The sequence below is a fragment of the Xenopus tropicalis genome, chromosome 5, assembly GCF_000004195.4.
Source record: "Xenopus tropicalis strain Nigerian chromosome 5, UCB_Xtro_10.0, whole genome shotgun sequence".
Lineage (NCBI taxonomy): Eukaryota > Metazoa > Chordata > Amphibia > Anura > Pipidae > Xenopus > Xenopus tropicalis.
In genome coordinates, this window is record NC_030681.2 from 1,157,302 (window position 1) to 1,179,978 (window position 22,677).

The window sequence follows — 22,677 nt, forward strand, 5'->3', positions numbered from 1 at the left end:
GGCACCGACGTGTTTATGGGTCAGTCCCCCCTAGGCCCAAACTGTACTAATGGCATCCGACGTGTTTATGGGTCGGTCCCCCCTAGGCCCAACTGATACTAATGGCAGTGACGTGTTTATGGGTCAGTCCCCCTAGGCCCAAACTGTACTAATGGCAGTGACGTGTTTTATGGGTCAGTCCCCCCTAGGCCCAACTGTACTAATGGTGACGTGTTTATGGGTCAGTCCCCCTAGCCCAAACTGTACTAATGGCAGTGACGTGTTTATGGTCAGTCCCCCTAGGCCCAAACTGTACTAATGGCTACGACGTGTTTATGGGTCAGTCCCCCCTAGGCCCAACTGTACTAATGGCACCGACGTGTTTATGGGTCAGTCCCCCCTAGGCCCAAACTGTACTAATGGCACCGACGTGTTTATGGGTCAGTCCCCCCTAGGCCCAAACTGTACTAAATGGCACCGACGTGTTTATGGGTCAGTCCCCCCTAGGCCCAAACTGTACTAATGGCACAGACGTGTTTATGGGTCAGTCCCCCCTAGGCCCAAACTGTACTAATGGCAGTGACGTGTTTATGGGTCAGTCCCCCCCTAGGCCCAAACTGTACTAATGGCACCGACGTGTTTATGGGTCAGTCCCCCATAGGCCCAAACTGTACTAATGGCACCGGACGTGTTTATGGGTCAGTCCCCCCTAGGCCAAACTGTACTAATGGCAGTGACGTGTTTATGGGTCAGTCCCCCCTAGGCCCAAACTGTACTAATGGCACCGACGTGTTTATGGGTCAGTCCCCCCTAGGCCCAAACTGTACTATGGCCGACGTGTTTATGGGTCAGTCCCCCCTAGGCCCAAACTGTACTAATGGCAGTGATGTGTTTATGGGTCAGTCCCCCCTAGGCCCAAACTGTACTAATGGCAGTGACGTGTTTATGGGTCAGTCCCCCCTAGGCCCAAACTGTACTAATGGCAGGGAATGGGGCAGAGCCATGGGAATGGGGCAATTGCAGACCCCGGGAGGCCTGACTGGGTGGGACGCAGAAAGGGGGTGAGAGTCAAGTTCTGACCATTTGGGGGAGGGGCGCTCTAATAACAGTCACTTGAGTGGTCTCTGCCGTTACTCCCCCCCCATGTATATGCGTCCTGCCCTCAACTACATCTGCTTCTCGTCTCAGCCTTAACCCCCACCCCCACCAGGGCCCCCTCCCTGTAGTGTGAGACCCAGGTGGGCCTGGAAACCCTGAAATTGCTCCCACTGTATCACATGGTACAACATTATCCCCACCCCCCGCGCTCCCACTGTATCATGGGTAAAATTATCCCCACCCCCCCACACTCCCGCTGTATCACATGCGGTACAAACATTATCCCCACCCCCACACTTCCCGCTGTATCACTGGGACAAACATTATCCCCACCCCCCACACTCCCGCTTCACATGGACACTTTCCCCAACCCCACCACACTCCCGCTGTATCACATGGTACAACATTATCCCCACCCCCCGCGCTCCCGCTGTATCACATGGTACAACATTATCCCCACCCCCCGCGCTCCCGCTGTATCACATGGTACAACATTATCCCCACACTCCCGCTGTATCACATGGTACAACACTGTATCCAACCCATTCGGGCAGACAGGAATGTAAACATCATTGTTCCCCCAGGAGACACTGGCCCTAAGGGGCCCCCCAGCACACACCTGTCCCACCCATCAGGTCCAAAAAATATTGTAGACTGTAAGCTCTACGGGGCAGGGACCTCCGTCCTTTTGACTCTTAATTATTGCAACTGTACCTTGTATTTGTGTGTATTTATTGTTATACTGTGTATCTATTGCTCTGCTGTACAGCGCTGTGTAGGTAAGTATCGCTAACATACATGCTCGGTGGCCCCCCCCCCATACATGCTCGGTGCCCCCCCCCCCCATACATGCTCGGTGCCCCCCCCCCCCCATACATGCTCGGTGCCCCCCCCATACATGCTTGGTGCCACCCCCATACATGCTCGGTGCCCCCCCCATACATGCTCGGTGCCCCCCCCCCATACATGCTCGGTGCCCCCCCCCCATACATGCTTCGGTGCCCCCCCATACATGCTCGGTGCCCCCCCATACATGCTCGTGACCCCCCCATACATGCTCGGTGCCCCCCCCCATACATGCTCGGTGCCCCCCCCCATACATGCTCGGTGCCCCCCCCCATACATGCTCGGTGCCCCCCCCATACATTGCTCGGTGCCCCGCCCCCATACATGCTCGGTGCCCCCCCAATACATGCTCGGTGCCCCATACATGCTCGGTGCCCCCCCCCATAACATACTCGGTGCCCCCCCATACATACTCGGTGCCCCCCCCATACATACTCGGTGCCCCCCCCCATACATACTCGGTGCCCCCCCATACATACTCGGTGCCCCCCCCATACATACTCAGTGCCCCCCCCATACATACTGGTGCCCCCCCCATAACATACTCAGTGCCCCCCCCCCATACATACTCAGTGCCCCCCCACCCCCATACATACTCAGTGCACCCCCCCCATACATACTCAGTGCCCCCCCCCATACATACTACAGTGCCCCCCCCATACATACTCAGTGCCCGCCCCCCCCATACATACTCAGTGCCCCCCCCCATACATACTCAGTGCCCCCCCCCATACATACTCAGTGGCCCCCCCATACATACTCAGTGCCCCCCCCCCCATACATACTCAGTGCCCCCCCCTATACATACTCAGTGCCCCCCCCCCCATACATACTCAGTGCCCCCCCCCATACATACTCAGTGCCCCCCCCATACATACTCAGTGCCCCCCCCCATTACATACTCAGTTGCCCCCCCCCCATACATACTCAGTGCCCCCCCCCATACATACTCAGTGCCCCCCCCCATACAATACTCAGTGCCCCCCCCCATACCATACTCAGTGCCCCCCCCCCATACATACTCAGTGCCCCCCCCCATACATACTCAGTGCCCCCACTATTAATCCCCCCATATCATGTCACCTGGATCAGAGCAAGAACACACATTCAGATTGTAAGCTCTACGGGGCAGGGACCTCCTTCCTACTGTGTCTCATACCACATGGCACTTATATATATGTATTTATTATATCACTTCCCTGTGTGTAATTGTGTAATTGTGTAAGACAGCGCTGCGTACCCTTGTGGCGCTTTATAAATAAAGTCATACATACATAGGGATCAGCGCTGGCCCCAGTGCCCCCTCCCCTCACACATTTCCCCTAGGCTGACAGTGGGGTACCCCCGGCTATATACCCCCCCCCCCCAGACTGGCCGCTGCCCCTACCAACACTCACACTATAACCTGTAATGCCTGCTGTGCGGCTGCAACAAGTAGCTCCCATCAGATTTTGTAGCCACGAGAATTCAGGCCCCTCCCCCCTGCCGGCACCAACAGTACCCGCCCCCACCATGTGACTGATCCCAAAATATCTCCCCCCATGAGACTCCAACTTCTTTATGACCCCCCCATCTTACTCACAGTATCATCTCTTTGTGCCTAAACACCCCCAATCTTTCCCCTTTTACCCTTCCAGATACCCCTAAATCTCACCCAATCCCCATTCTCCCATCAACCTGCCCAGCAGCCCCTTCATACCCTCTCCTGTACGTGTATAGCGCCACCTGTATGTCCCTGCCCCACTGAGCTTACAATCTAATGTCCCTGCCCCACTGAGCTTACAATCTAATGTCCCTGCCCCACTGAGCTTACAATCTAATGCCCCTGCCCCACTGAGCTTACAATCTAATGCCCCTGCCCCACTGAGCTTACAATCTAATGTCCCTGCCCCACTGAGCTTACAATCTAATGTCCCTGCCCCACTGAGCTTACAATCTAATGCCCCTGCCCCACTGAGCTTACAATCTAATGCCCCCTGCCCCACTGAGCTTACAATCTAATGCCCCTGCCCCACTGAGCTTACAATCTAATGTCCCCTGCCCCACTGAAGCTTACAATCTAATGCCCCTGCCCCACTGAGCTTACAATCTAATGTCCCTGCCCCACTGAGCTTACAATCTAATGTCCCTGCCCCACTGAGCTTACAATCTAATGCCCCTGCCCCACTGAGCTTACAATCTAATGTCCCTGCCCCCACTGAGCTTACAATCTAATGTCCCTGCCCCACTGAGCTTACAATCTAATGTCCCTGCCCCCACTGAGCTTACAATCTAATGTCCCTGCCCCTGAGCTTACAATCTAATGTCCCTGCCCACTGAGCTTACAATCTAATGTCCCTGCCCCACTGAGCTTACAATCTAATGTCCCTGCCCACTGAGCTTACAATCTAATGTCCCTGCCCCACTGAGCTTACAATCTAATGTCCCTGCCCCACTGAGCTTACAATCTAAGGTCCCTGCCCCACTGAGCTTACAATCTAATGTCCCTGCCCCACTGAGCTTACAATCTAATGTCCCTGCCCCACTGAGCTTACAATCTAATGTCCCTGCCCCACTGAGCTTACAATCTAATGTCCCTGCCCCACTGAGCTTACAATCTAATGTCCCTGCCCCACTGGCTTACAATCTAAGGTCCCTGCCCCACTGAGCTTACAATCTAATGTCCCTGCCCCACTGAGCTTACAATCTAATGCCCCTGCCCCACTCAGCTTACAATCTAATGCCCCTGCCCCACTGAGCTTACAATCTAATGCCCCTGCCCCACTGAGCTTACAATCTAATGCCCCTGCCCCACTGAGCTTACAATCTAATGTCCCTGCCCCACTGAGCTTACAATCTAATGTCCCTGCCCCACTGAGCTTACAATCTAATGTCCCTGCCCCACTGAGCTTACAATCTAATGTCCCTATCACATTCCCATCAGCCCCTGCCCCACTGAGCTTACAATCTAATGTCCCTATCCCATTCCCATCAGCCCCTGCCCCACTGAGCTTACAATCTAATGTCCCTATCCCATTCCCATCAGTCCCTGCCCCAGTGAGCTTACAATCTAAGGTCCCTATCCCATTCCCATCAGTCCCTGCCCCAGTGAGCTTACAATCTAAGGTCCCTATCCCATTCCCATCAGCCCCTGCCCCAGTGAGCTTACAATCTAAGGTCCCTATCCCATTCCCATCAGCCCCTGCCCCAGTGAGCTTACAATCTAAGGTCATTATCCCATTCCCATCAGCCCCTGCCCCAGTGAGCTTACAATCTAAGGTCCCTATCCCATTCCCATCAGTCCCTGCCCCAGTGAGCTTACAATCTAATGTCCCTATCCCATTCCCATCAGTCCCTGCCCCAGTGAGCTTACAATCTAAGGTCCCTATCACATTCCCATCAGCCCCTGCCCCAGTGAGCTTACAATCTAATGTCCCTATCCCATTCCCATCAGTCCCTGCCCCAGTGAGCTTACAATCTAAGGTCCCTATCCCATTCCCATCAGCCCCTGCCCCAGTGAGCTTACAATCTAAGGTCCCTATCCCATTCCCATCAGCCCCTGCCCCAGTGAGCTTACAATCTAATGTCCCTATCCCATTCCCATCAGTCCCTGCCCCAGTGAGCTTACATCTAAGGTCCCTATCACATTCCCATCAGTCCCTGCCCCAGTGAGCTTACAATCTAAGGTCCCTATCACATTCCCATCAGCCCCTGCCCCAGTGAGCTTACAATCTAATGTCCCTATCCCATTCCCATCAGTCCCTGCCCCAGTGAGCTTACAATCTAAGGTCCCTATCCCATTCCCATCAGCCCTGCCCCAGTGAGCTTACAATCTAAGGCCCCTATCCCATTCCCATCAGTCCCTGCCCCAGTGAGCTTACAATCTAATGTCCCTATCCCATTCCCATCAGTCCCTGCCCCAGTGAGCTTACAATCTAAGGTCCCTATCACATTCCCATCAGCCCCTGCCCCAGTGAGCTTACAATCTAATGTCCCTATCCCATTCCCATCAGTCCCTGCCCCAGTGAGCTTACAATCTAAGGTCCCTATCCCATTCCCATCAGCCCCTGCCCCAGTGAGCTTACAATCTAAGGTCCCTATCCCATTCCCATCAGCCCCTGCCCCAGTGAGCTTACAATCTAATGTCCCTATCCCATTCCCATCAGTCCCTGCCCCAGTGAGCTTACAATCTAAGGTCCCTATCACATTCCATCAGTCCCTGCCCCAGTGAGCTTACAATCTAAGGTCCCTATCACATTCCCATCAGCCCCTGCCCCAGTGAGCTTACAATCTAATGTCCCTATCCCATTCCCATCAGTCCCTGCCCCAGTGAGCTTACAATCTAAGGTCCCTATCCCATTCCCATCAGCCCCTGCCCCAGTGAGCTTACAATCTAAGGTCCCTATCCCATTCCCATCAGTCCCTGCCCCAGTGAGCTTACAATCTAAGGTCCCTATCCCATTCCCATCAGTCCCTGCCCCAGTGAGCTTACAATCTAAGGTCCCTATCCCATTCCCATCAGTCCCTGCCCCAGTGAGCTTACAATCTAAGGTCCCTATCCCATTCCCATCAGCCCCTGCCCCAGTGAGCTTACAATCTAATGTCCCTATCCCATTCCCATCAGTCCCTGCCCCAGTGAGCTTACAATCTAAGGTCCCTATCCCATTCCCATCAGTCCCTGCCCCAGTGAGCTTACAATCTAATGTCCCTATCCCATTCCCATCAGTCCCTGCCCCAGTGAGCTTACAATCTAAGGTCCCTATCCCATTCCCATCAGTCCCTGCCCCAGTGAGCTTACAATCTAATGTCACTATCCCATTCCCATCAGTCCCTGCCCCAGTGAGCTTACAATCTAAGGTCCCTATCCCATTCCCATCAGCCCCTGCCCCAGTGAGCTTACAATCTAAGGTCATTATCCCATTCCCATCAGCCCCTGCCCCAGTGAGCTTACAATCTAAGGTCCCTATCCCATTCCCATCAGCCCCTGCCCCAGTGAGCTTACAATCTAAGGTCCCTATCCCATTCCCCTCAGTCCCTGCCCCAGTGAGCTTACAATCTAAGGCCCCTATCCCATTCCCCTCAGTCCCTGCCCCAGTGAGCTTACAATCTAAGGTCCCTATCCCATTCCCCTCAGTCCCTGCCCCAGTGAGCTTACAATCTAAGGTCCCTATCCCATCCCATCAGTCCCTGCCCCAGCTGAGCCTACAATCTAAGGCCCCTATCCCATTCCCCTCAGTCCCTGCCCCAGTGAGCTTACAATCTAAGGTCCCTATCCCATCAGCTTACAATCTAAGGCCCCTATCCCATTCCCCTCAGTCCCTGCCCCAGTGAGCTTACAATCTAAGGCCCCTATCCCATTCCCCTCAGTTCCTGCCCCAGTGAGCTTACAATCTAAGGCCCCTATCCCATTCCCCTCAGTCCCTGCCCCAGTGAGCTTACAATCTAAGTCCCTATCCCATTCCCCTCAGTCCCTGCCCAGTGAGCTTACAATCTAAGGTCCCTATCCCATTCCCATCAGTCCCTGCCCCAGTGAGCTTACAATCTAAGGCCCCTATCCATTCCCCTCAGTCCCTTGCCCCAGTGAGCTTACAATCTAAGGTCCCTATCCATTTCCCCTCAGTCCCTGCCCCAGTGAGCTTACAATCTAAGGTCCCTATCCCATTCCCATCAGTCCCTGCCCCAGTGAGCTTACAATCTAAGGCCCCTATCCCATTCCCCTCAGTCCCTGCCCCAGTGAGCTTACAATCTAAGGCCCCTATCCCATTCCCCTCAGTCCCTGCCCCAGTGAGCTTACAATCTAAGGCCCCTATCCCATTCCCCTCAGTCCCTGCCCCAGTGAGCTTACAATCTAAGGTCCCTATCCCATTCCCCTCAGTCCCTGCCCCAGTGAGCTTACAATCTAAGGTCCCTATCCCATTCCCATCAGTCCCTGCCCCAGTGAGCTTACAATCTAAGGCCCCTATCCCATTCCCCTCAGTCCCTGCCCCAGTGAGCTTACAATCTAAGGTCCCTATCCCATTCCCATCAGTCCCTGCCCCAGTGAGCTTACAATCTAAGGTCCCTTTCCCATTCCCATCAGTCCCTGCCCCAGTGAGCTTACAATCTAATGTCCCTATCCCATTCCCATCAGTCCCTGCCCCAGTGAGCTTACAATCTAAGGTCCCTATCCCATTCCCATCAGCCCCTGCCCCAGTGAGCTAACAATCTAAGGTCCCTATCCCATTCCCATCAGCCCCTGCCCCAGTGAGCTAACAATCTAAGGTCCCTATCCCATTCCCATCAGCCCCTGCCTCAGTGAGCTTACAATCTAAGGTCCCTATCACATTCCCATCAGTCCCTGCCCCAGTGAGCTTACAATCTAAGGTCCCTATCCCATTCCCATCAGCCCCTGCCCCAGTGAGCTTACAATCTAATGTCCCTATCCCATCAGTCCCTGCCCCAGTGAGCTTACAATCTAATGTCCCTATCCCATCAGTCCCTGTCCCAGTGAGCTTACAATCTAATGTCCCTATCCCATTCCCATCAGCCCCTGCCCCAGTGAGCTTACAATCTAAGGTCCCTATCACATTCCCATCAGTCCCTGCCCCAGTGAGCTTACAGTCTAAGGTCCCTATTCCATTCCCATCAGTCCCTGCCCCAGTGAGCTTACAATCTAAGGTCCCTATTCCATTCCCATCAGTCCCTGCCCCAGTAAGCTTACAATCTAAGGTCCCTATCACATTCCCATCAGTCCCTGCCCCAGTGAGCTAACAATCTAAGGTCCCTATCACATTCCCATCAGTCCCTGCCCCAGTGAGCTTACACTCTAAGGTCCCTATTCCATTCCCATCAGTCCCTGCCCCAGTGAGCTAACAATCTAAGGTCCCTATCCCATTCCCATCAGCCCCTGCCCCAGTGAGCTTACAATCTAAGGTCCCTATCCCATTCCCCTCAGTCCCTGCCCCAGTGAGCTTACAATCTAAGGCCCCTATCCCATTCCCCTCAGTCCCTGCCCCAGTGAGCTTACAATCTAAGGCCCCTATCCCATTCCCCTCAGTCCCTGCCCCAGTGAGCTTACAATCTAAGGTCCCTATCCCATTCCCCTCAGTCCCTGCCCCAGTGAGCTTACAATCTAAGGTCCCTATCCCATTCCCATCAGTCCCTGCCCCAGTGAGCTTACAATCTAAGGCCCCTATCCCATTCCCCTCAGTCCCTGCCCCAGTGAGCTTACAATCTAAGGTCCCTATCCCATTCCCATCAGTCCCTGCCCCAGTGAGCTTACAATCTAAGGTCCCTTTCCCATTCCCATCAGTCCCTGCCCCAGTGAGCTTACAATCTAATGTCCCTATCCCATTCCCATCAGTCCCTGCCCCAGTGAGCTTACAATCTAAGGTCCCTATCCCATTCCCATCAGCCCCTGCCCCAGTGAGCTAACAATCTAAGGTCCCTATCCCATTCCCATCAGCCCCTGCCCCAGTGAGCTAACAATCTAAGGTCCCTATCCCATTCCATCAGCCCCTGCCTCAGTGAGCTTACAATCTAAGGTCCCTATCACATTCCCATCAGTCCCTGCCCCAGTGAGCTTACAATCTAAGGTCCCTATCCCATTCCCATCAGCCCCTGCCCCAGTGAGCTTACAATCTAATGTCCCTATCCCATCAGTCCCTGCCCCAGTGAGCTTACAATCTAATGTCCCTATCCCATCAGTCCCTGTCCCAGTGAGCTTACAATCTAATGTCCCTATCCCATTCCCATCAGCCCCTGCCCCAGTGAGCTTACAATCTAAGGTCCCTATCACATTCCCATCAGTCCCTGCCCCAGTGAGCTTACAGTCTAAGGTCCCTATTCCATTCCCATCAGTCCCTGCCCCAGTGAGCTTACAATCTAAGGTCCCTATTCCATTCCCATCAGTCCCTGCCCCAGTAAGCTTACAATCTAAGGTCCCTATCACATTCCCATCAGTCCCTGCCCCAGTGAGCTAACAATCTAAGGTCCCTATCACATTCCCATCAGTCCCTGCCCCAGTGAGCTTACACTCTAAGGTCCCTATTCCATTCCCATCAGTCCCTGCCCCAGTGAGCTAACAATCTAAGGTCCCTATCCCATTCCCATCAGACCCTGCCCCAGTGAGCTTACAATCTAAGGTCCCTATCACATTCCCATCAGTCCCTGCCCCAGTGAGCTTACAATCTAATGTCCCTATCCCATCAGTCCCTGCCCCAGTGAGCTTACAATCTAATGTCCCTATCCCATCAGTCCCTGTCCCAGTGAGCTTACAATCTAAGGTCCCTATCCCATTCCCATCAGTCCCTGCCCCAGTGAGCTTACAATCTAAGGTCCCTATCCCATTCCCATCAGTCCCTGCCCCAGTGAGCTTACAATCTAATGTCCCTATCCCATTCCCATCAGTCCCTGCCCTAGTGAGCTTACAATCTAATGTCCCTATCCCATCAGCCCCTGCCCCAGTGAGCTTACAATCTAATGTCACTATCCCATTCCCATCAGCCCCTGCCCCAGTGAGCTTACAATCTAAGGTCCCTATCCCATTCCCATCAGCCCCTGCCCCAGTGAGCTTACAATCTAATGTCCCTATCCCATTCCCATCAGTCCCTGCCCTAGTGAGCTTACAATCTAATGTACCTATTCCATTCCCATCAGTCCCTGCCCTAGTGAGCTTACAATCTAATGTCCCTATCCCATCAGTCCCTGTCCCAGTGAGCTTACAATCTAATGTCACTATCCCATTCCCATCAGCCCCTGCCCCAGTGAGCTTACAATCTAAGGTCCCTATCCCATTCCCATCAGTCCCTGCCCCAGTGAGCTTACAATCTAATGTCCCTATCCCATTCCCATCAGTCCCTGCCCCAGTGAGCTTACAATCTAATGTCCCTATCCCATCAGTCCCTGTCCCAGTGAGCTTACAATCTAATGTCACTATCCCATTCCCATCAGCCCCTGCCCCAGTGAGCTTACAATCTAAGGTCCCTATCCCATTCCCATCAGCCCCTGCCCCAGTGAGCTTACAATCTAAGGTCCCTATCCCATTCCCATCAGCCCCTGCCCCAGTGAGCTTACAATCTAAGGTCCCTATCACATTCCCATCAGTCCCTGCCCCAGTGAGCTTACAATCTAAGGTCCCTATCCCATTCCCATCAGTCCCTGCCCCAGTGAGCTTACAATCTAAGGTCCCTATCCCATTCCCATCAGTCCCTGCCCCAGTGAGCTTACAATCTAAGGTCCCTATCCCATTCCCCTCAGTCCCTGCCCCAGTGAGCTTACAATCTAAGGTCCCTATCCCATTCCCATCAGTCCCTGCCCCAGTGAGCTTACAATCTAAGGCCCCTATCCCATTTCCCTCAGTCCCTGCCCCAGTGAGCTTACAATCTAAGGCCCCTATCCCATTCCCATCAGTCCCTGCCCCAGTGAGCTTACAATCTAAGGCCCCTATCCCATTCCCATCAGCCCCTGCCCCAGTGAGCTTACAATCTAAGGTCCCTATCACATTCCCATCAGTCCCTGCCCCAGTGAGCATACAATCTAAGGTCCCTATCCCATTCCCATCAGTCCCTGCCCCAGTGAGCTTACAATCTAAGGTCCCTATCCCATTCCCATCAGTCCCCTGCCCCAGTGAGCTTACAATCTAAGGTCCCTATCCCATTCCCATCAGTCCCTGCCCCAGTGAGCATACAATCTAAGGTCCCTATCCCATTCCCATCAGTCCCTGCCCCAGTGAGCTTACAATCTAAGGTCCCTATCCCATTCCCATCAGTCCCTGCCCCAGTGAGCTTACAATCTAAGGTCCCTATCACATTCCCATCAGTCCCTGCCCCAGTGAGCTTACAATCTAAGGTCCCTATCCCATTCCCATCAGTCCCTGCCCCAGTGAGCTTACAATCTAAGGTCCCTATCCCATTCCCCTCAGTCCCTGCCCCAGTGAGCTTACAATCTAAGGCCCCTATCCCATTTCCCTCAGTCCCTGCCCCAGTGAGCTTACAATCTAAGGCCCCTATCCCATTCCCATCAGTCCCTGCCCCAGTGAGCTTACAATCTAAGGCCCCTATCCCATTCCCATCAGCCCCTGCCCCAGTGAGCTTACAATCTAAGGTCCCTATCACATTCCCATCAGTCCCTGCCCCAGTGAGCATACAATCTAAGGTCCCTATCCCATTCCCATCAGTCCCTGCCCCAGTGAGCTTACAATCTAAGGTCCCTATCCCATTCCCATCAGTCCCTGCCCCAGTGAGCTTACAATCTAAGGTCCCTATCACATTCCCATCAGTCCCTGCCCCAGTGAGCTTACAATCTAAGGTCCCTATCCCATTCCCATCAGTCCCTGCCCCAGTGAGCTTACAATCTAAGGTCCCTATCCCATTCCCATCAGTCCCTGCCCCAGTGAGCTAACAATCTAAGGTCCCTATCCCATTCCCATCAGCCCCTGCCCCAGTGAGCTAACAATCTAAGTTCCCTATGCCCGATATACCCTAGCTGTTTGTACTTTTGCCCCAGATGCCCCGGGGTACTTACCTTCTTCATGATGCCAGTTTTGCGCTTGCTGAAGGTCGTGTAGCGCCGCAGTTTGTTATCGATGAATTCCATCTTAATCTTCACTCGGCCGCGGGTTTTCTTGCCAGGTTTTGCCCCTGACACCGTGCCACTGGCCCCCGGGTACCCCACACCGCCGGCTGCACCCCCTTGTTCCGGCAGCTCAAGCTCGTTGAGCCCCCGCTTTAACCCCCGCCCAGGAGGATCCTCCTCTTCCCCCGAGTCTGAGCTCCCAGAGCTGCCGCTGTATTGGACCCCGGGGCCCCTAACCCCTGGGCAACCAGCCCCATTGCCTGCCCTGCGGGCCAACCCCAGCCCCCGGCCTGACCCCACCACCCCGGCCTGGCTACTGGGCAACATCCCTAGGGGGCATGGGGGGGTGCCCCACTCTTATACCACTTCCTGGGATAAAACCTACTAATCTGCCCTTCCTTGGGGCAAAACCCGCCTATAATAGGTATAACTAACCTACCCTCCTGGGGTAATGCCTACTAGCAATCTGCCCGGGGTACAAACTTAAATGCCCCACCTGAGCTCCTCAGTGCCCCTTGCCTGGGCAAAGCAAACACTGCTCCCTGGGGCTAATACGGATACCTGCCCCCCCGGACTCTCTCCCTGGGGCTAATACGGATACCTGCCCCCCCGGACTCTCTCCCTGGGGCTAATACGGATACCTGCCCCCCCCGGACTCTCTCCCTGGGGCTAATACGGATACCTGCCCCCCCGGACTCTCTCCCTGGGGCTAATACGGATACCTGCCCCCCCGGACTCTCTCCCTGGGGCTAATACGGATACCTGCCCCCCCCGGACTCTCTCCCTGGGGCTAATACGGATACCTGCCCCCCCCGGACTCTCTCCCTGGGGCTAATACGGATACCTGCCCCCCCGGACTCTCTCCCTGGGGCAAATACGGATACCTGCCCTCCCCGGACTCTCTCCCTGGGGCTAATACGGATACCTGCCCCCCCGGACTCTCTCCCTGGGGCAAATACGGATACCTGCCCCCCCGGACTCTCTCCCTGGGGCTAATACGGATACCTGCCCCCCCGGACTCTCTCCCTGGGGCTAATACGGATACCTGCCCCCCCGGACTCTCTCCCTGGGGCAAATACGGATACCTGCCCCCCCGGACTCTGTCCCTGGGGCTAATACGGATACCTGCCCCCCCGGACTCTCTCCCTGGGGCTAATACGGATACCTGCCCCCCCGGACTCTCTCCCTGGGGCTAATACGGATACCTGCCCCCCCGGACTCTCTCCCTGGGGCTAATACGGATACCTGCCCCCCCGTCTCTCTCCCTGGGGCTAATACGGATACCTGCCCCCCCGGACTCTCTCCCTGGGGCTAATACGGATACCTGCCCCCCCGGACTCTCTCCCTGGGGCTAATACGGATACCTGCCCCCCCGGACTCTCTCCCTGGGGCTAATACGGATACCTGCCCCCCCGGACTCTCTCGCTGTCGGACTGTTGGTTCCGGCCCGGGCCGCACTCCCTCTCCCTGACCGGCCTGTCTGGCTGTGGCTTCCCCGCTCTCCCTGCTCCAACCAATCACATCCCGAGCCGCATCACACTCACACACTCGGTTCCCACCGCCAGAGCGTGTAAATGAGATCCTTGCGCGCCCCTTGCCGGAACTAATTCCCATTAAATATGGTTTGGGCGGAAGGGTACATGAGCCGGAGTGGCGCTGAGGGACTATTTTCTCCCTTATAAAGCGTTACAATGTTTCCTTTTATGGAAAAGCCTCTCCTTATATGGTGAGTCACCGCGCTTCGCTCCCATTGGCCCGGGGCCCGGACACAGCGCTTCCCTGATTGGGTGGAAGGGGGAAAGCGAGGCGGGGCCTGTTACGTCCATTTAGAGCGAACCCGAGTCACGTGGGAGGTTAGAGATCAGCTGTTCCCTCAGTAGGTACCGCCCCCTGATGTGTCCGAACAGCTGAGCGCAGGGGCTTGTGGGAAAGTGTCCGGGCCCTGGGGTCTCCTCCCCTTTACTATCTGGCGCATAGAGCATTATGGGTAATGTAGTAGCATTATGGGTAATGTAGTAGCATTATGGGTAATGTAGTAGCATTATGGGTAATGTAGTAGCATTATGGGTAATGTAGTGCGTCTGAACTTCCCTTTCCCCAGTGAGTCCGCTGTAACCCCTTATAGATACTGGGGCCCCTCTCTCCCCTTATAGATACTGGGGCCCCTCTCTCCCCTTATAGATACTGGGGCCCCTCTCTCCCCTTATAGATACTGGGGCCCCTCTCTCCCCTTATAGATACTGGGGCCCCTCTCTCCCCTTATAGATACTGGGGCCCCTCTCTCCCCTTATAGATACTGGGGCCCCTCTCTCCCCTTATAGATACTGGGGCCCCTCTCTCCCCTTATAGATACTGGGGCCCCTCTCCCCTTATAGATACTGGGGCCCCTCTCCCCCCTTATAGATACTGGGGCCCCTCTCTCCCCTTATAGATACTGGGGCCCCTCTCTCCCCTTATAGATACTGGGGCCCCTCTCCCCTTATAGATACTGGGGCCCCTCTCCCCCCTTATAGATACTGGGGCCCCTCTCTCCCCTTATAGATACTGGGGCCCCTCTCCCCCCTTATAGATACTGGGGCCCCTCTCCCCCCTTATAGATACTGGCGCTCCTCTCCCCCCTTATAGATACTGGGGCCCCTCTCCCCCCTTATAGATACTGGGGCCCCTCTCTCCCCTTATAGATACTGGGGCCCCTCTCTCCCCTTATAGATACTGGGGCCCCTCTCCCCTTATAGATACTGGGGCCCCTCTCCCCCCTTATAGATACTGGGGCCCCTCTCTCCCCTTATAGATACTGGGGCCCCTCTCTCCCCTTATAGATACTGGGCCCCTCACGCGCAGCCCTTAGTTACTGGGCCCCTCACGCGCAGCCCTTAGTTACTGGGCCCCTCACGCGCAGCCCTTAGTTGCTGGGCCCCTCACGCGCAGCCCTTAGTTGCTGGGCCCCTCACGCGCAGCCCTTAGTTACTGGGCCCCTCACGCGCAGCCCTTAGTTACTGGGCCCCTCACGCGCAGCCCTTAGTTACTGGGCCCCTCACGCGCAGCCCTTAGTTGCTGGGCCCCTCACGCGCAGCCCTTAGTTGCTGGGCCCCTCACGCGCAGCCCTTAGTTGCTGGGCCCCTCACGCGCAGCCCTTAGTTGCTGGGCCCTCACGCGCAGCCCTTAGTTACTGGGCCCCTCACGCGCAGCCTTTAGTTACTGGGCCCCTCACGCGCAGCCCTTAGTTACTGGGCCCCTCACGCGCAGCCCTTAGTTGCTGGGCCCCTCACGCGCAGCCCTTAGTTGCTGGGCCCCTCACGCGCAGCCCTTAGTTGCTGGGCCCCTCACGCGCAGCCCTTAGTTGCTGGGCCCCTCACGCGCAGCCCTTAGTTACTGGGCCCCTCACGCGCAGCCCTTAGTTGCTGGGCCCCTCACACACAGCCCTTAGTTGCTGGGCCCCTCACACACAGCCCTTAGTTGCTGTTCCCCTCACGCGCAGCCCTTAGTTACTGGGCCCCTCACGCGCAGCCCTTAGTTACTGGGCCCCTCACGCGCAGCCCTTAGTTACTGGGCCCCTCACGCGCAGCCCTTAGTTACTGGGCCCCTCACGCGCAGCCCTTAGTTGCTGGGCCCCTCACGCGCAGCCCTTAGTTGCTGGGCCCCTCACGCGCAGCCCTTAGTTGCTGGGCCCCTCACGCGCAGCCCTTAGTTGCTGGGCCCCTCACGCGCAGCCCTTAGTTGCTGGGCCCCTCACGCGCAGCCCTTAGTTGCTGGGCCCCTCACGCGCAGCCCTTAGTTGCTGGGCCCCTCACGCGCAGCCCTTAGTTGCTGGGCCCCTCACGCGCAGCCCTTAGTTGCTGGGCCCCTCACGCGCAGCCCTTAGTTGCTGGGCCCCTCACGCGCAGCCCTTAGTTGCTGGGCCCCTCACGCGCAGCCCTTAGTTGCTGGGCCCCTCACGCGCAGCCCTTAGTTGCTGGGCCCCTCACGCGCAGCCCTTAGTTGCTGGGCCCCTCACGCGCAGCCCTTAGTTACTGGGCCCCTCACGCGCAGCCCTTAGTTACTGGGCCCCTCACGCGCAGCCCTTAGTTACTGGGCCCCTCACGCGCAGCCCTTAGTTGCTGGGCCCCTCACGCGCAGCCCTTAGTTGCTGGGCCCCTCACACACAGCCCTTAGTTGCTGGGCCCCTCACGCGCAGCCCTTAGTTACTGGGCCCCTCACGCGCAGCCCTTAGTTACTGGGCCCCTCACGCGCAGCCCTTAGTTACTGGGCCCCTCACGCGCAGCCCTTAGTTACTGGGCCCCTCACGCGCAGCCCTTAGTTGCTGGGCCCCTCACGCGCAGCCCTTAGTTGCTGGGCCCCTCACACACAGCCCTTAGTTGCTGGGCCCCTCACGCGCAGCCCTTAGTTACTGGGCCCCTCACGCGCAGCCCTTAGTTGCTGGGCCCCTCACGCGCAGCCCTTAGTTGCTGGGCCCCTCACGCGCAGCCCTTAGTTACTGGGCCCCTCACGCGCAGCCCTTAGTTACTGGGCCCCTCACGCGCAGCCCTTAGTTACTGGGCCCCTCACGCGCAGCCCTTAGTTACTGGGCCCCTCACGCGCAGCCCTTAGTTGCTGGGCCCCTCACGCGCAGCCCTTAGTTGCTGGGCCCCTCACACACAGCCCTTAGTTGCTGGGCCCCTCACGCGCAGCCCTTAGTTACTGGGCCCCTCACGCGCAGCCCTTAGTTGCTGGGCCCCTCACGCGCAGCCCTTAGTTGCTGGGCCCCTCACACACAGCCCTTAGTTGCTGGGCCCCTCACGCGCAGCCCTTAGTTACTGGGCCCCTCACGCGCAGCCCTTAGTTACTGGGCCCCTCACGCGCAGCCCTTAGTTACTGGGCCCCTCACGCGCAGCCTTTAGTTACTGGGCCCCTCACGCGCAGCCCTTAGTTACTGTTCCCCTCACACACAGCCCTTAGTTACTGGGCCCCTCACGCGCAGCCCTTAGTTACTGGGCCCCTCACGCGCAGCCTTTAGTTACTGGGCCCCTCACGCGCAGCCCTTAGTTACTGGGCCCCTCACGCGCAGCCCTTAGTTACTGGGCCCCTCACGCGCAGCCCTTAGTTACTGGGCCCCTCACGCGCAGCCCTTAGTTGCTGTTCCCCTCACACACAGTAGGGGGCAGCCGTTGGTGCAGTTTCCCAAACAGTTTGCAGAGTCACTGAGCAAAAGTCTTTAGTTCCCGGGGGGGGGGGTTCATATTGACAGAATAGGGGTACACTGTGCATCACATAACAAGATAGATGTAAGATTAAAAGAACCCACAGGATCTAAGAGGGATATTTCAGGGGTTCGGCCGTCATTAACCCTCTCTCCTCCATATGGGCGACCCTGTAATGTCACAGTTCTGGCCTCCAGGACAATAAAGGGGCCTTCCAGGGAGAAGGGAACAATCCCAGGTGGTACAGTCTGTATTCCCCCCCCCCAAGCAGTCAGGCCAAGGTGACTTATCTTCAAGTGACCCCAATGACCAGTGGACCCCAAAGAGTATTAGACAAATGTTTACCCCCCTGCTTTTCCTTTAATTCTAAGTTCCACCCAACCTCTCTCAAGGCCCCGGTCCCTGTAACATTACACAATGGGGGACCCCTCCATCTGGGAGATATTGTAGGGACAGCACGGGGACTCACCAGTGTTTTATTTCTCTGTGGGGTAATTCTCTGGCCTTGTTGTCTGCCAGAGGGGGTTTCCGGAACAACTGCCCTGGTTACACGTTGTGCTTTTGGGGTGCCCCTTACTCCATTCCCAGAACTGACTGCTCTGATAGACATTGGGGAATCCTGAGCAATGCTTTCCTCTTGGTCCTGTTCCTCTCCAGCCAGCAACAACTCAGGTAGTGGGGAATCCTCATCTCTTCCCTCCTTGGAGATTTTTGTAAATTGTGAAACTCCGGACTCCACACAGACAGGGACTTCACTGGGGGAGGCCTCAGCCTCTGCCAATTCCCCACTCTCAGGTTCTGCCAGCCCAGGGATCACACAGCACCCGGACTCCACACAGACAGGGACTTCACTGGGGGAGGCCTCAGCCTCTGCCAATTCCCCACTCTCAGGTTCTGCCAGCCCAGGAGTCACACAGCACCCGGACTCCACACAATTAGGGACTTCACTGGGGGAGGCCTCAGCCTCTGCCAATTCCCCACTCTCAGGTTCTGCCAGCCCAGGGATCACACAGCACCCGGACTCCACACAATTAGGGACTTCACTGGGGGAGGCCTCAGCCTCTTCCAATTCCCCACTCTCAGGTTCTGCCAGCCCAGGGATCACACAGCACCCGGACTCCACACAGACAGGGACTTCACTGGGGGAGGCCGCAGCCTCTGCCAATTCCCCACTCTCAGGTTCTGCCAGCCCAGGGATCACACAGCACCCGGACTCCACACACACAGGGACTTCACTGGGGGAGGCCTCAGCCTCTGCCAATTCCCCACTCTCAGGTTCTGCCAGCCCAGGGATCACACAGCACCCGGACTCCACACACCCAGGGACTTCACTGGGGGAGGCCGCAGCAGGCATCTCCTGTGTAACATCTCCTTGCCTCAGGTTACACACATCAGTAGGTCCTGGTTCTCCAGGGCCATAAATTGTAGTAATTTGTGAGGTCTTTTGTTCCTCTCCCACCCCAGCACTGATTGAACTCGGGTGAGAATGAGAATCTCTGGGGCCGACTGCACCCAGAACTGGCTTTGCCCGCTCACAACAGAATACATTTTGGGCACGTGCCAGCATTTCTGCCCTACGATGATCCTCAAATCGCAGGATCCCCACATAGTCTCTTATAATATCCAGTTCCCGGTAAACCAGTTCAGCCAGCCAGTCCCTCCTTTCCTCTGTATCATTCATACCAATATATTGAAATCGGCATCTATAGAGGTCCCAGAACTCCCCCTCTGGGTCACCCACAAAGGTGTTGTAGTTACAGAAGTCCAGCGGGTCCCAGAGCTCTTGCCATTGCTCCCAGCTGTGGGGAAGTGGCCGCACCGTGTAGGGACTTTGTATCTCCCACCTGGTTGGTGCATGGTGCTCTGCAGGGCATAGTAATCTGCCTCCAGGTCGGCCTCCATCCTCACCAGCTGTTCATGGGTCAGGGCCACATCTGCAGAGAGTCCAAGGCACTGACACCTCTGCCAGAACAAGGTGTTCTCCCTGGGATCTGTAGGGATCTGTGGAGTCCAGCCATCATCTGCATAGCTGAAGGTATCCCATGAGCCACTGTATATTCCAGGTGGAGCTTCCATGATGCAGGAAAGGATTAGGGCGTTAGAAGTCTGTTCCTCCAGTCTCTTCAGAGGCGTGGGTTCGAATCCCACCAGTGTGACGGCACCGAGCCGCGCGAAGGACACGGACATAGGGTCGGAGTCACACACACAATTCCTTTAGAACAGTGCTGTCCAACTTCTGTTGTACCGAGGGCCGGAATTTTTCCGACGTACGTGGTGGAGGGCCGATAATGGAAGCCAGTTTTGACCACTCCCCTTTTTGAAACCGCACCCACTTGAAACCACACCCATGTTATCACATGACCATACCCATATTAATGGTTGTAGTACAGCAAAAACCTGCCATACTCTGCCTGCCCTACCCTGCCTTTGTGTGTGCCATACACTGCCTTCCCTACCCTGCCTGTGTGTGCCATACTCTGCCTGCCCTACCCTGCCTGCGTGCCATACTTTCACTGTGTGTGCCATTCTTGGCTTGCTTGTGCCATACTTGGCCTGTGTGTGCCATACTCTGCCTGCCCTACCCTACCTGTGTGTGCCATACTCTGCTTTCCCTACCCTGCCTGTGTGTACCATACTCTGCCTTCCCTACCCTGCCTGCGTGTGCCATACTTTCACTGTGTGTGCCATTCTTGGCTGGTTTGTGCCAAACTTGGCCTGTGTGTGCCATACTCTGCCTTCCCTACCCTGCCTGTGTGTACAATACTCTGCTTGCCCTTTGCTCACACACAGGCAGCCTACAGTGACACAATGCTGGCACTGCTCCTACAGTCTGCACAATAACTATATATTAAAAAACTTTTTAATTGCAGTACCACCTCAGTATATGTTCTTTTTGCAGTGTGCAGGGATTATTTGTGGGTTTCTACTGCTCCTGAGGTGTGAACAGGGGAACAATGGGGGTGATTACAGCCTGAGCCTGAGGTGGGAACAGGGGAACAATGGGGGTGATTACAGCCTGAGCCTGAGGTGGGAACACTGCAGGGGGTGAACAATGCAGAGATTAAAAGGTGTGAACAGTACAGGGGATTACATGTTTAAACAATACAGCCTGATTACAGCCTGAATCTGAGGTGAGAACCATGCAGGGGGGCAGTTAACCTCAGTACTGATACCATTTAAAGCTTACACAAGAGTAAGCCATCAAAGCAGCCAGACAGGTGGGGGGCCACACAGAGGGGGGTCGCGGGCCGCCAGTTGGACAGCACTGCTTTAGAAAATGAGGCTCTTTATTGTATCTTCAGCATTGCCAGTTTGCTCAGAGTTCCTATGGTAGCCAGCCTGCACTTAGCGGTTCTACCTGCGGGGGGCGCCAGGGCACTGCTACTTCTAGGCACTGGGTACTTGTTGGTACAGCCGGGCAGTCTCTGGGATCTTCCTTGTGTATAATAAAGACTAACAAATTGGAATTGTTGGCAGCCACCTTTGTAGCCAGAAAGGGAGCAGCCCCTGTCATAAATGCATTCCTTCTGCCAACCCAAAGGCAGCTTCCAGAGGGACCAATCACAGCTGATACCACTGGGCCAATGAGGTGCCATTTAGTGAGCATGCCCAGTTTAGTCTGTATGCAGGATCCAGACAGGGCACAGCCATTGTAGGGGGTCTTGGGGCCAACTATGCGTATTGGATTACAGAGGGTCCTGGCTTTATTTGCCCTCACAGCAGGGGCAATTACCTTTGGAGAACACAGGCGGCTACACATAACATTAAACAGACAGGAGCCCAGACTGTACCATTTGCCCCACACTTACATTATAGCCGGAGAGAGAACATTTTTTCTCAAAGTGCATAGAAAGTGGTTTTATCACAATACAGATTGTGGGTCTAACCCTGTTACGTATCTTTGATAGAACTTTCCCCTCCCATTCAAAGTACACATAGTGCGGCCGGGTCGGACATGGGGTTGCAGGTCCCACCGGGGCTCCCCCCCTAACCCCCCCGGCAGGGTCCCCCACCCGACATTATCCCCGAGTGCACATACATTTAACGCATCATGGAGGAACAGTCGGGCAGGGGGGTGCCAGCAAGGGTTGGTTCTGGCCCAATGGGATTTTTCCCAGTGTCCCGGTGTCCCAGTCCGACCCTGCACAGCAGTGTCGTCCCATTTGGGATTCGGGGGCTTGTGTGAGTAAGATCCACATCTCAGTCGCTATAGGGATTGGACTTACAACCCCTTGTACTGTCTGTGTAAATCAGACCTATTTAGATCTCACTTACCTTATAGTCCTTGTTGAGAAACTTACCTGTAATCCTTGAAATTCATGCTGCGGCTAGCCGAGCCATCCAGGGCACCTGGGGGTCCAACGAGCCTTTCACAGGGGTCACCAAACACCATCAGAAAACACATATTTCCGATGGTCTTAGGAATAATTTTATGGTTTGGTGTCACCACAACATGAGGAACTGTATTAAAGGATCGCGGCATTAGGAAGTTTGAGAACCACTGGCCTAACCCTATCCCAAACCCTAACCCTAGCCCCAACCCTAGCCCCAAACCTAACCTTAGCCCCAACCCTAGCCCCAAACCTAACCTTAGCCCCAACCCTAGCCCCAAACCTAACCTTAGCCCCAACCCTAGCCCCAAACCTAACCCCAACCCTAGCCCCAACCCTAGCCCCAACCCTAACCCTAGCCCCAACCCCAACCCTAGCCCCAACCCTAACCCTAGCCCCAACCCCAACACTAACCCTAGCCCCAACCCTAACCCTAACCCTAGCCCCAACCCCAACCCTAACCCTAGCCCCAACCCTAGCCCCAACCCTAACCTTAGCCCCAACCCTAACCTTAGCCCCAACCCTAACCTTAGCCCCAACCCTAACCTTAGCCCCAACCCTAACCTTAGCCCCAACCCTAACCTTAGCCCCAACTCTAACCTTAGCCCCAACTCTAACCTTAGCCCCAACCCTAACCCTAACCCTATCCCTAACCCTAACCTTAGCCACAACCCGAACCTTAGCCCCAACTCTAACCTTAGCCCCAACCCTAG

The 22,677-nt window shown here is 55.7% G+C and overlaps 2 protein-coding genes across 4 annotated transcripts in view; both read right to left on the minus strand.

The window, feature by feature from the left end:
• The window catches only part of srf (serum response factor), a 33,273-nt gene extending 19,141 nt beyond the window's left edge, over nucleotides 1–14,132 (minus strand). Inside the window, exons 1-2 of one of the 3 annotated variants that reach the window (XM_031902382.1) lie at nucleotides 13,098–14,130; nucleotides 12,406–13,017 (exon numbers count right to left, since the gene is read on the minus strand). In XM_031902382.1, coding sequence (XP_031758242.1) covers nucleotides 12,406–12,783 — 378 coding nt within the window. In that variant the 5' untranslated portion in view covers nucleotides 12,784–13,017; nucleotides 13,098–14,130. Of the gene's footprint in view, nucleotides 1–12,405 lie in introns of all 3 variants that reach the window. The other 2 variants (XR_004222713.1, XM_031902383.1) reach the window with 2 other exon arrangements.
• Nucleotides 14,133–17,925: 3,793 nt separating this feature from the next.
• Nucleotides 17,926–19,344, minus strand: LOC101730787 (retinitis pigmentosa 1-like 1 protein). The gene has a single exon (XM_031902957.1). The coding sequence runs from the start codon at nucleotides 19,312–19,314 to the stop codon at nucleotides 17,926–17,928; it is 1,389 nt and encodes a 462-aa protein (XP_031758817.1). The 5' UTR covers nucleotides 19,315–19,344.
• Nucleotides 19,345–22,677: the final 3,333 nt, after the last annotated feature.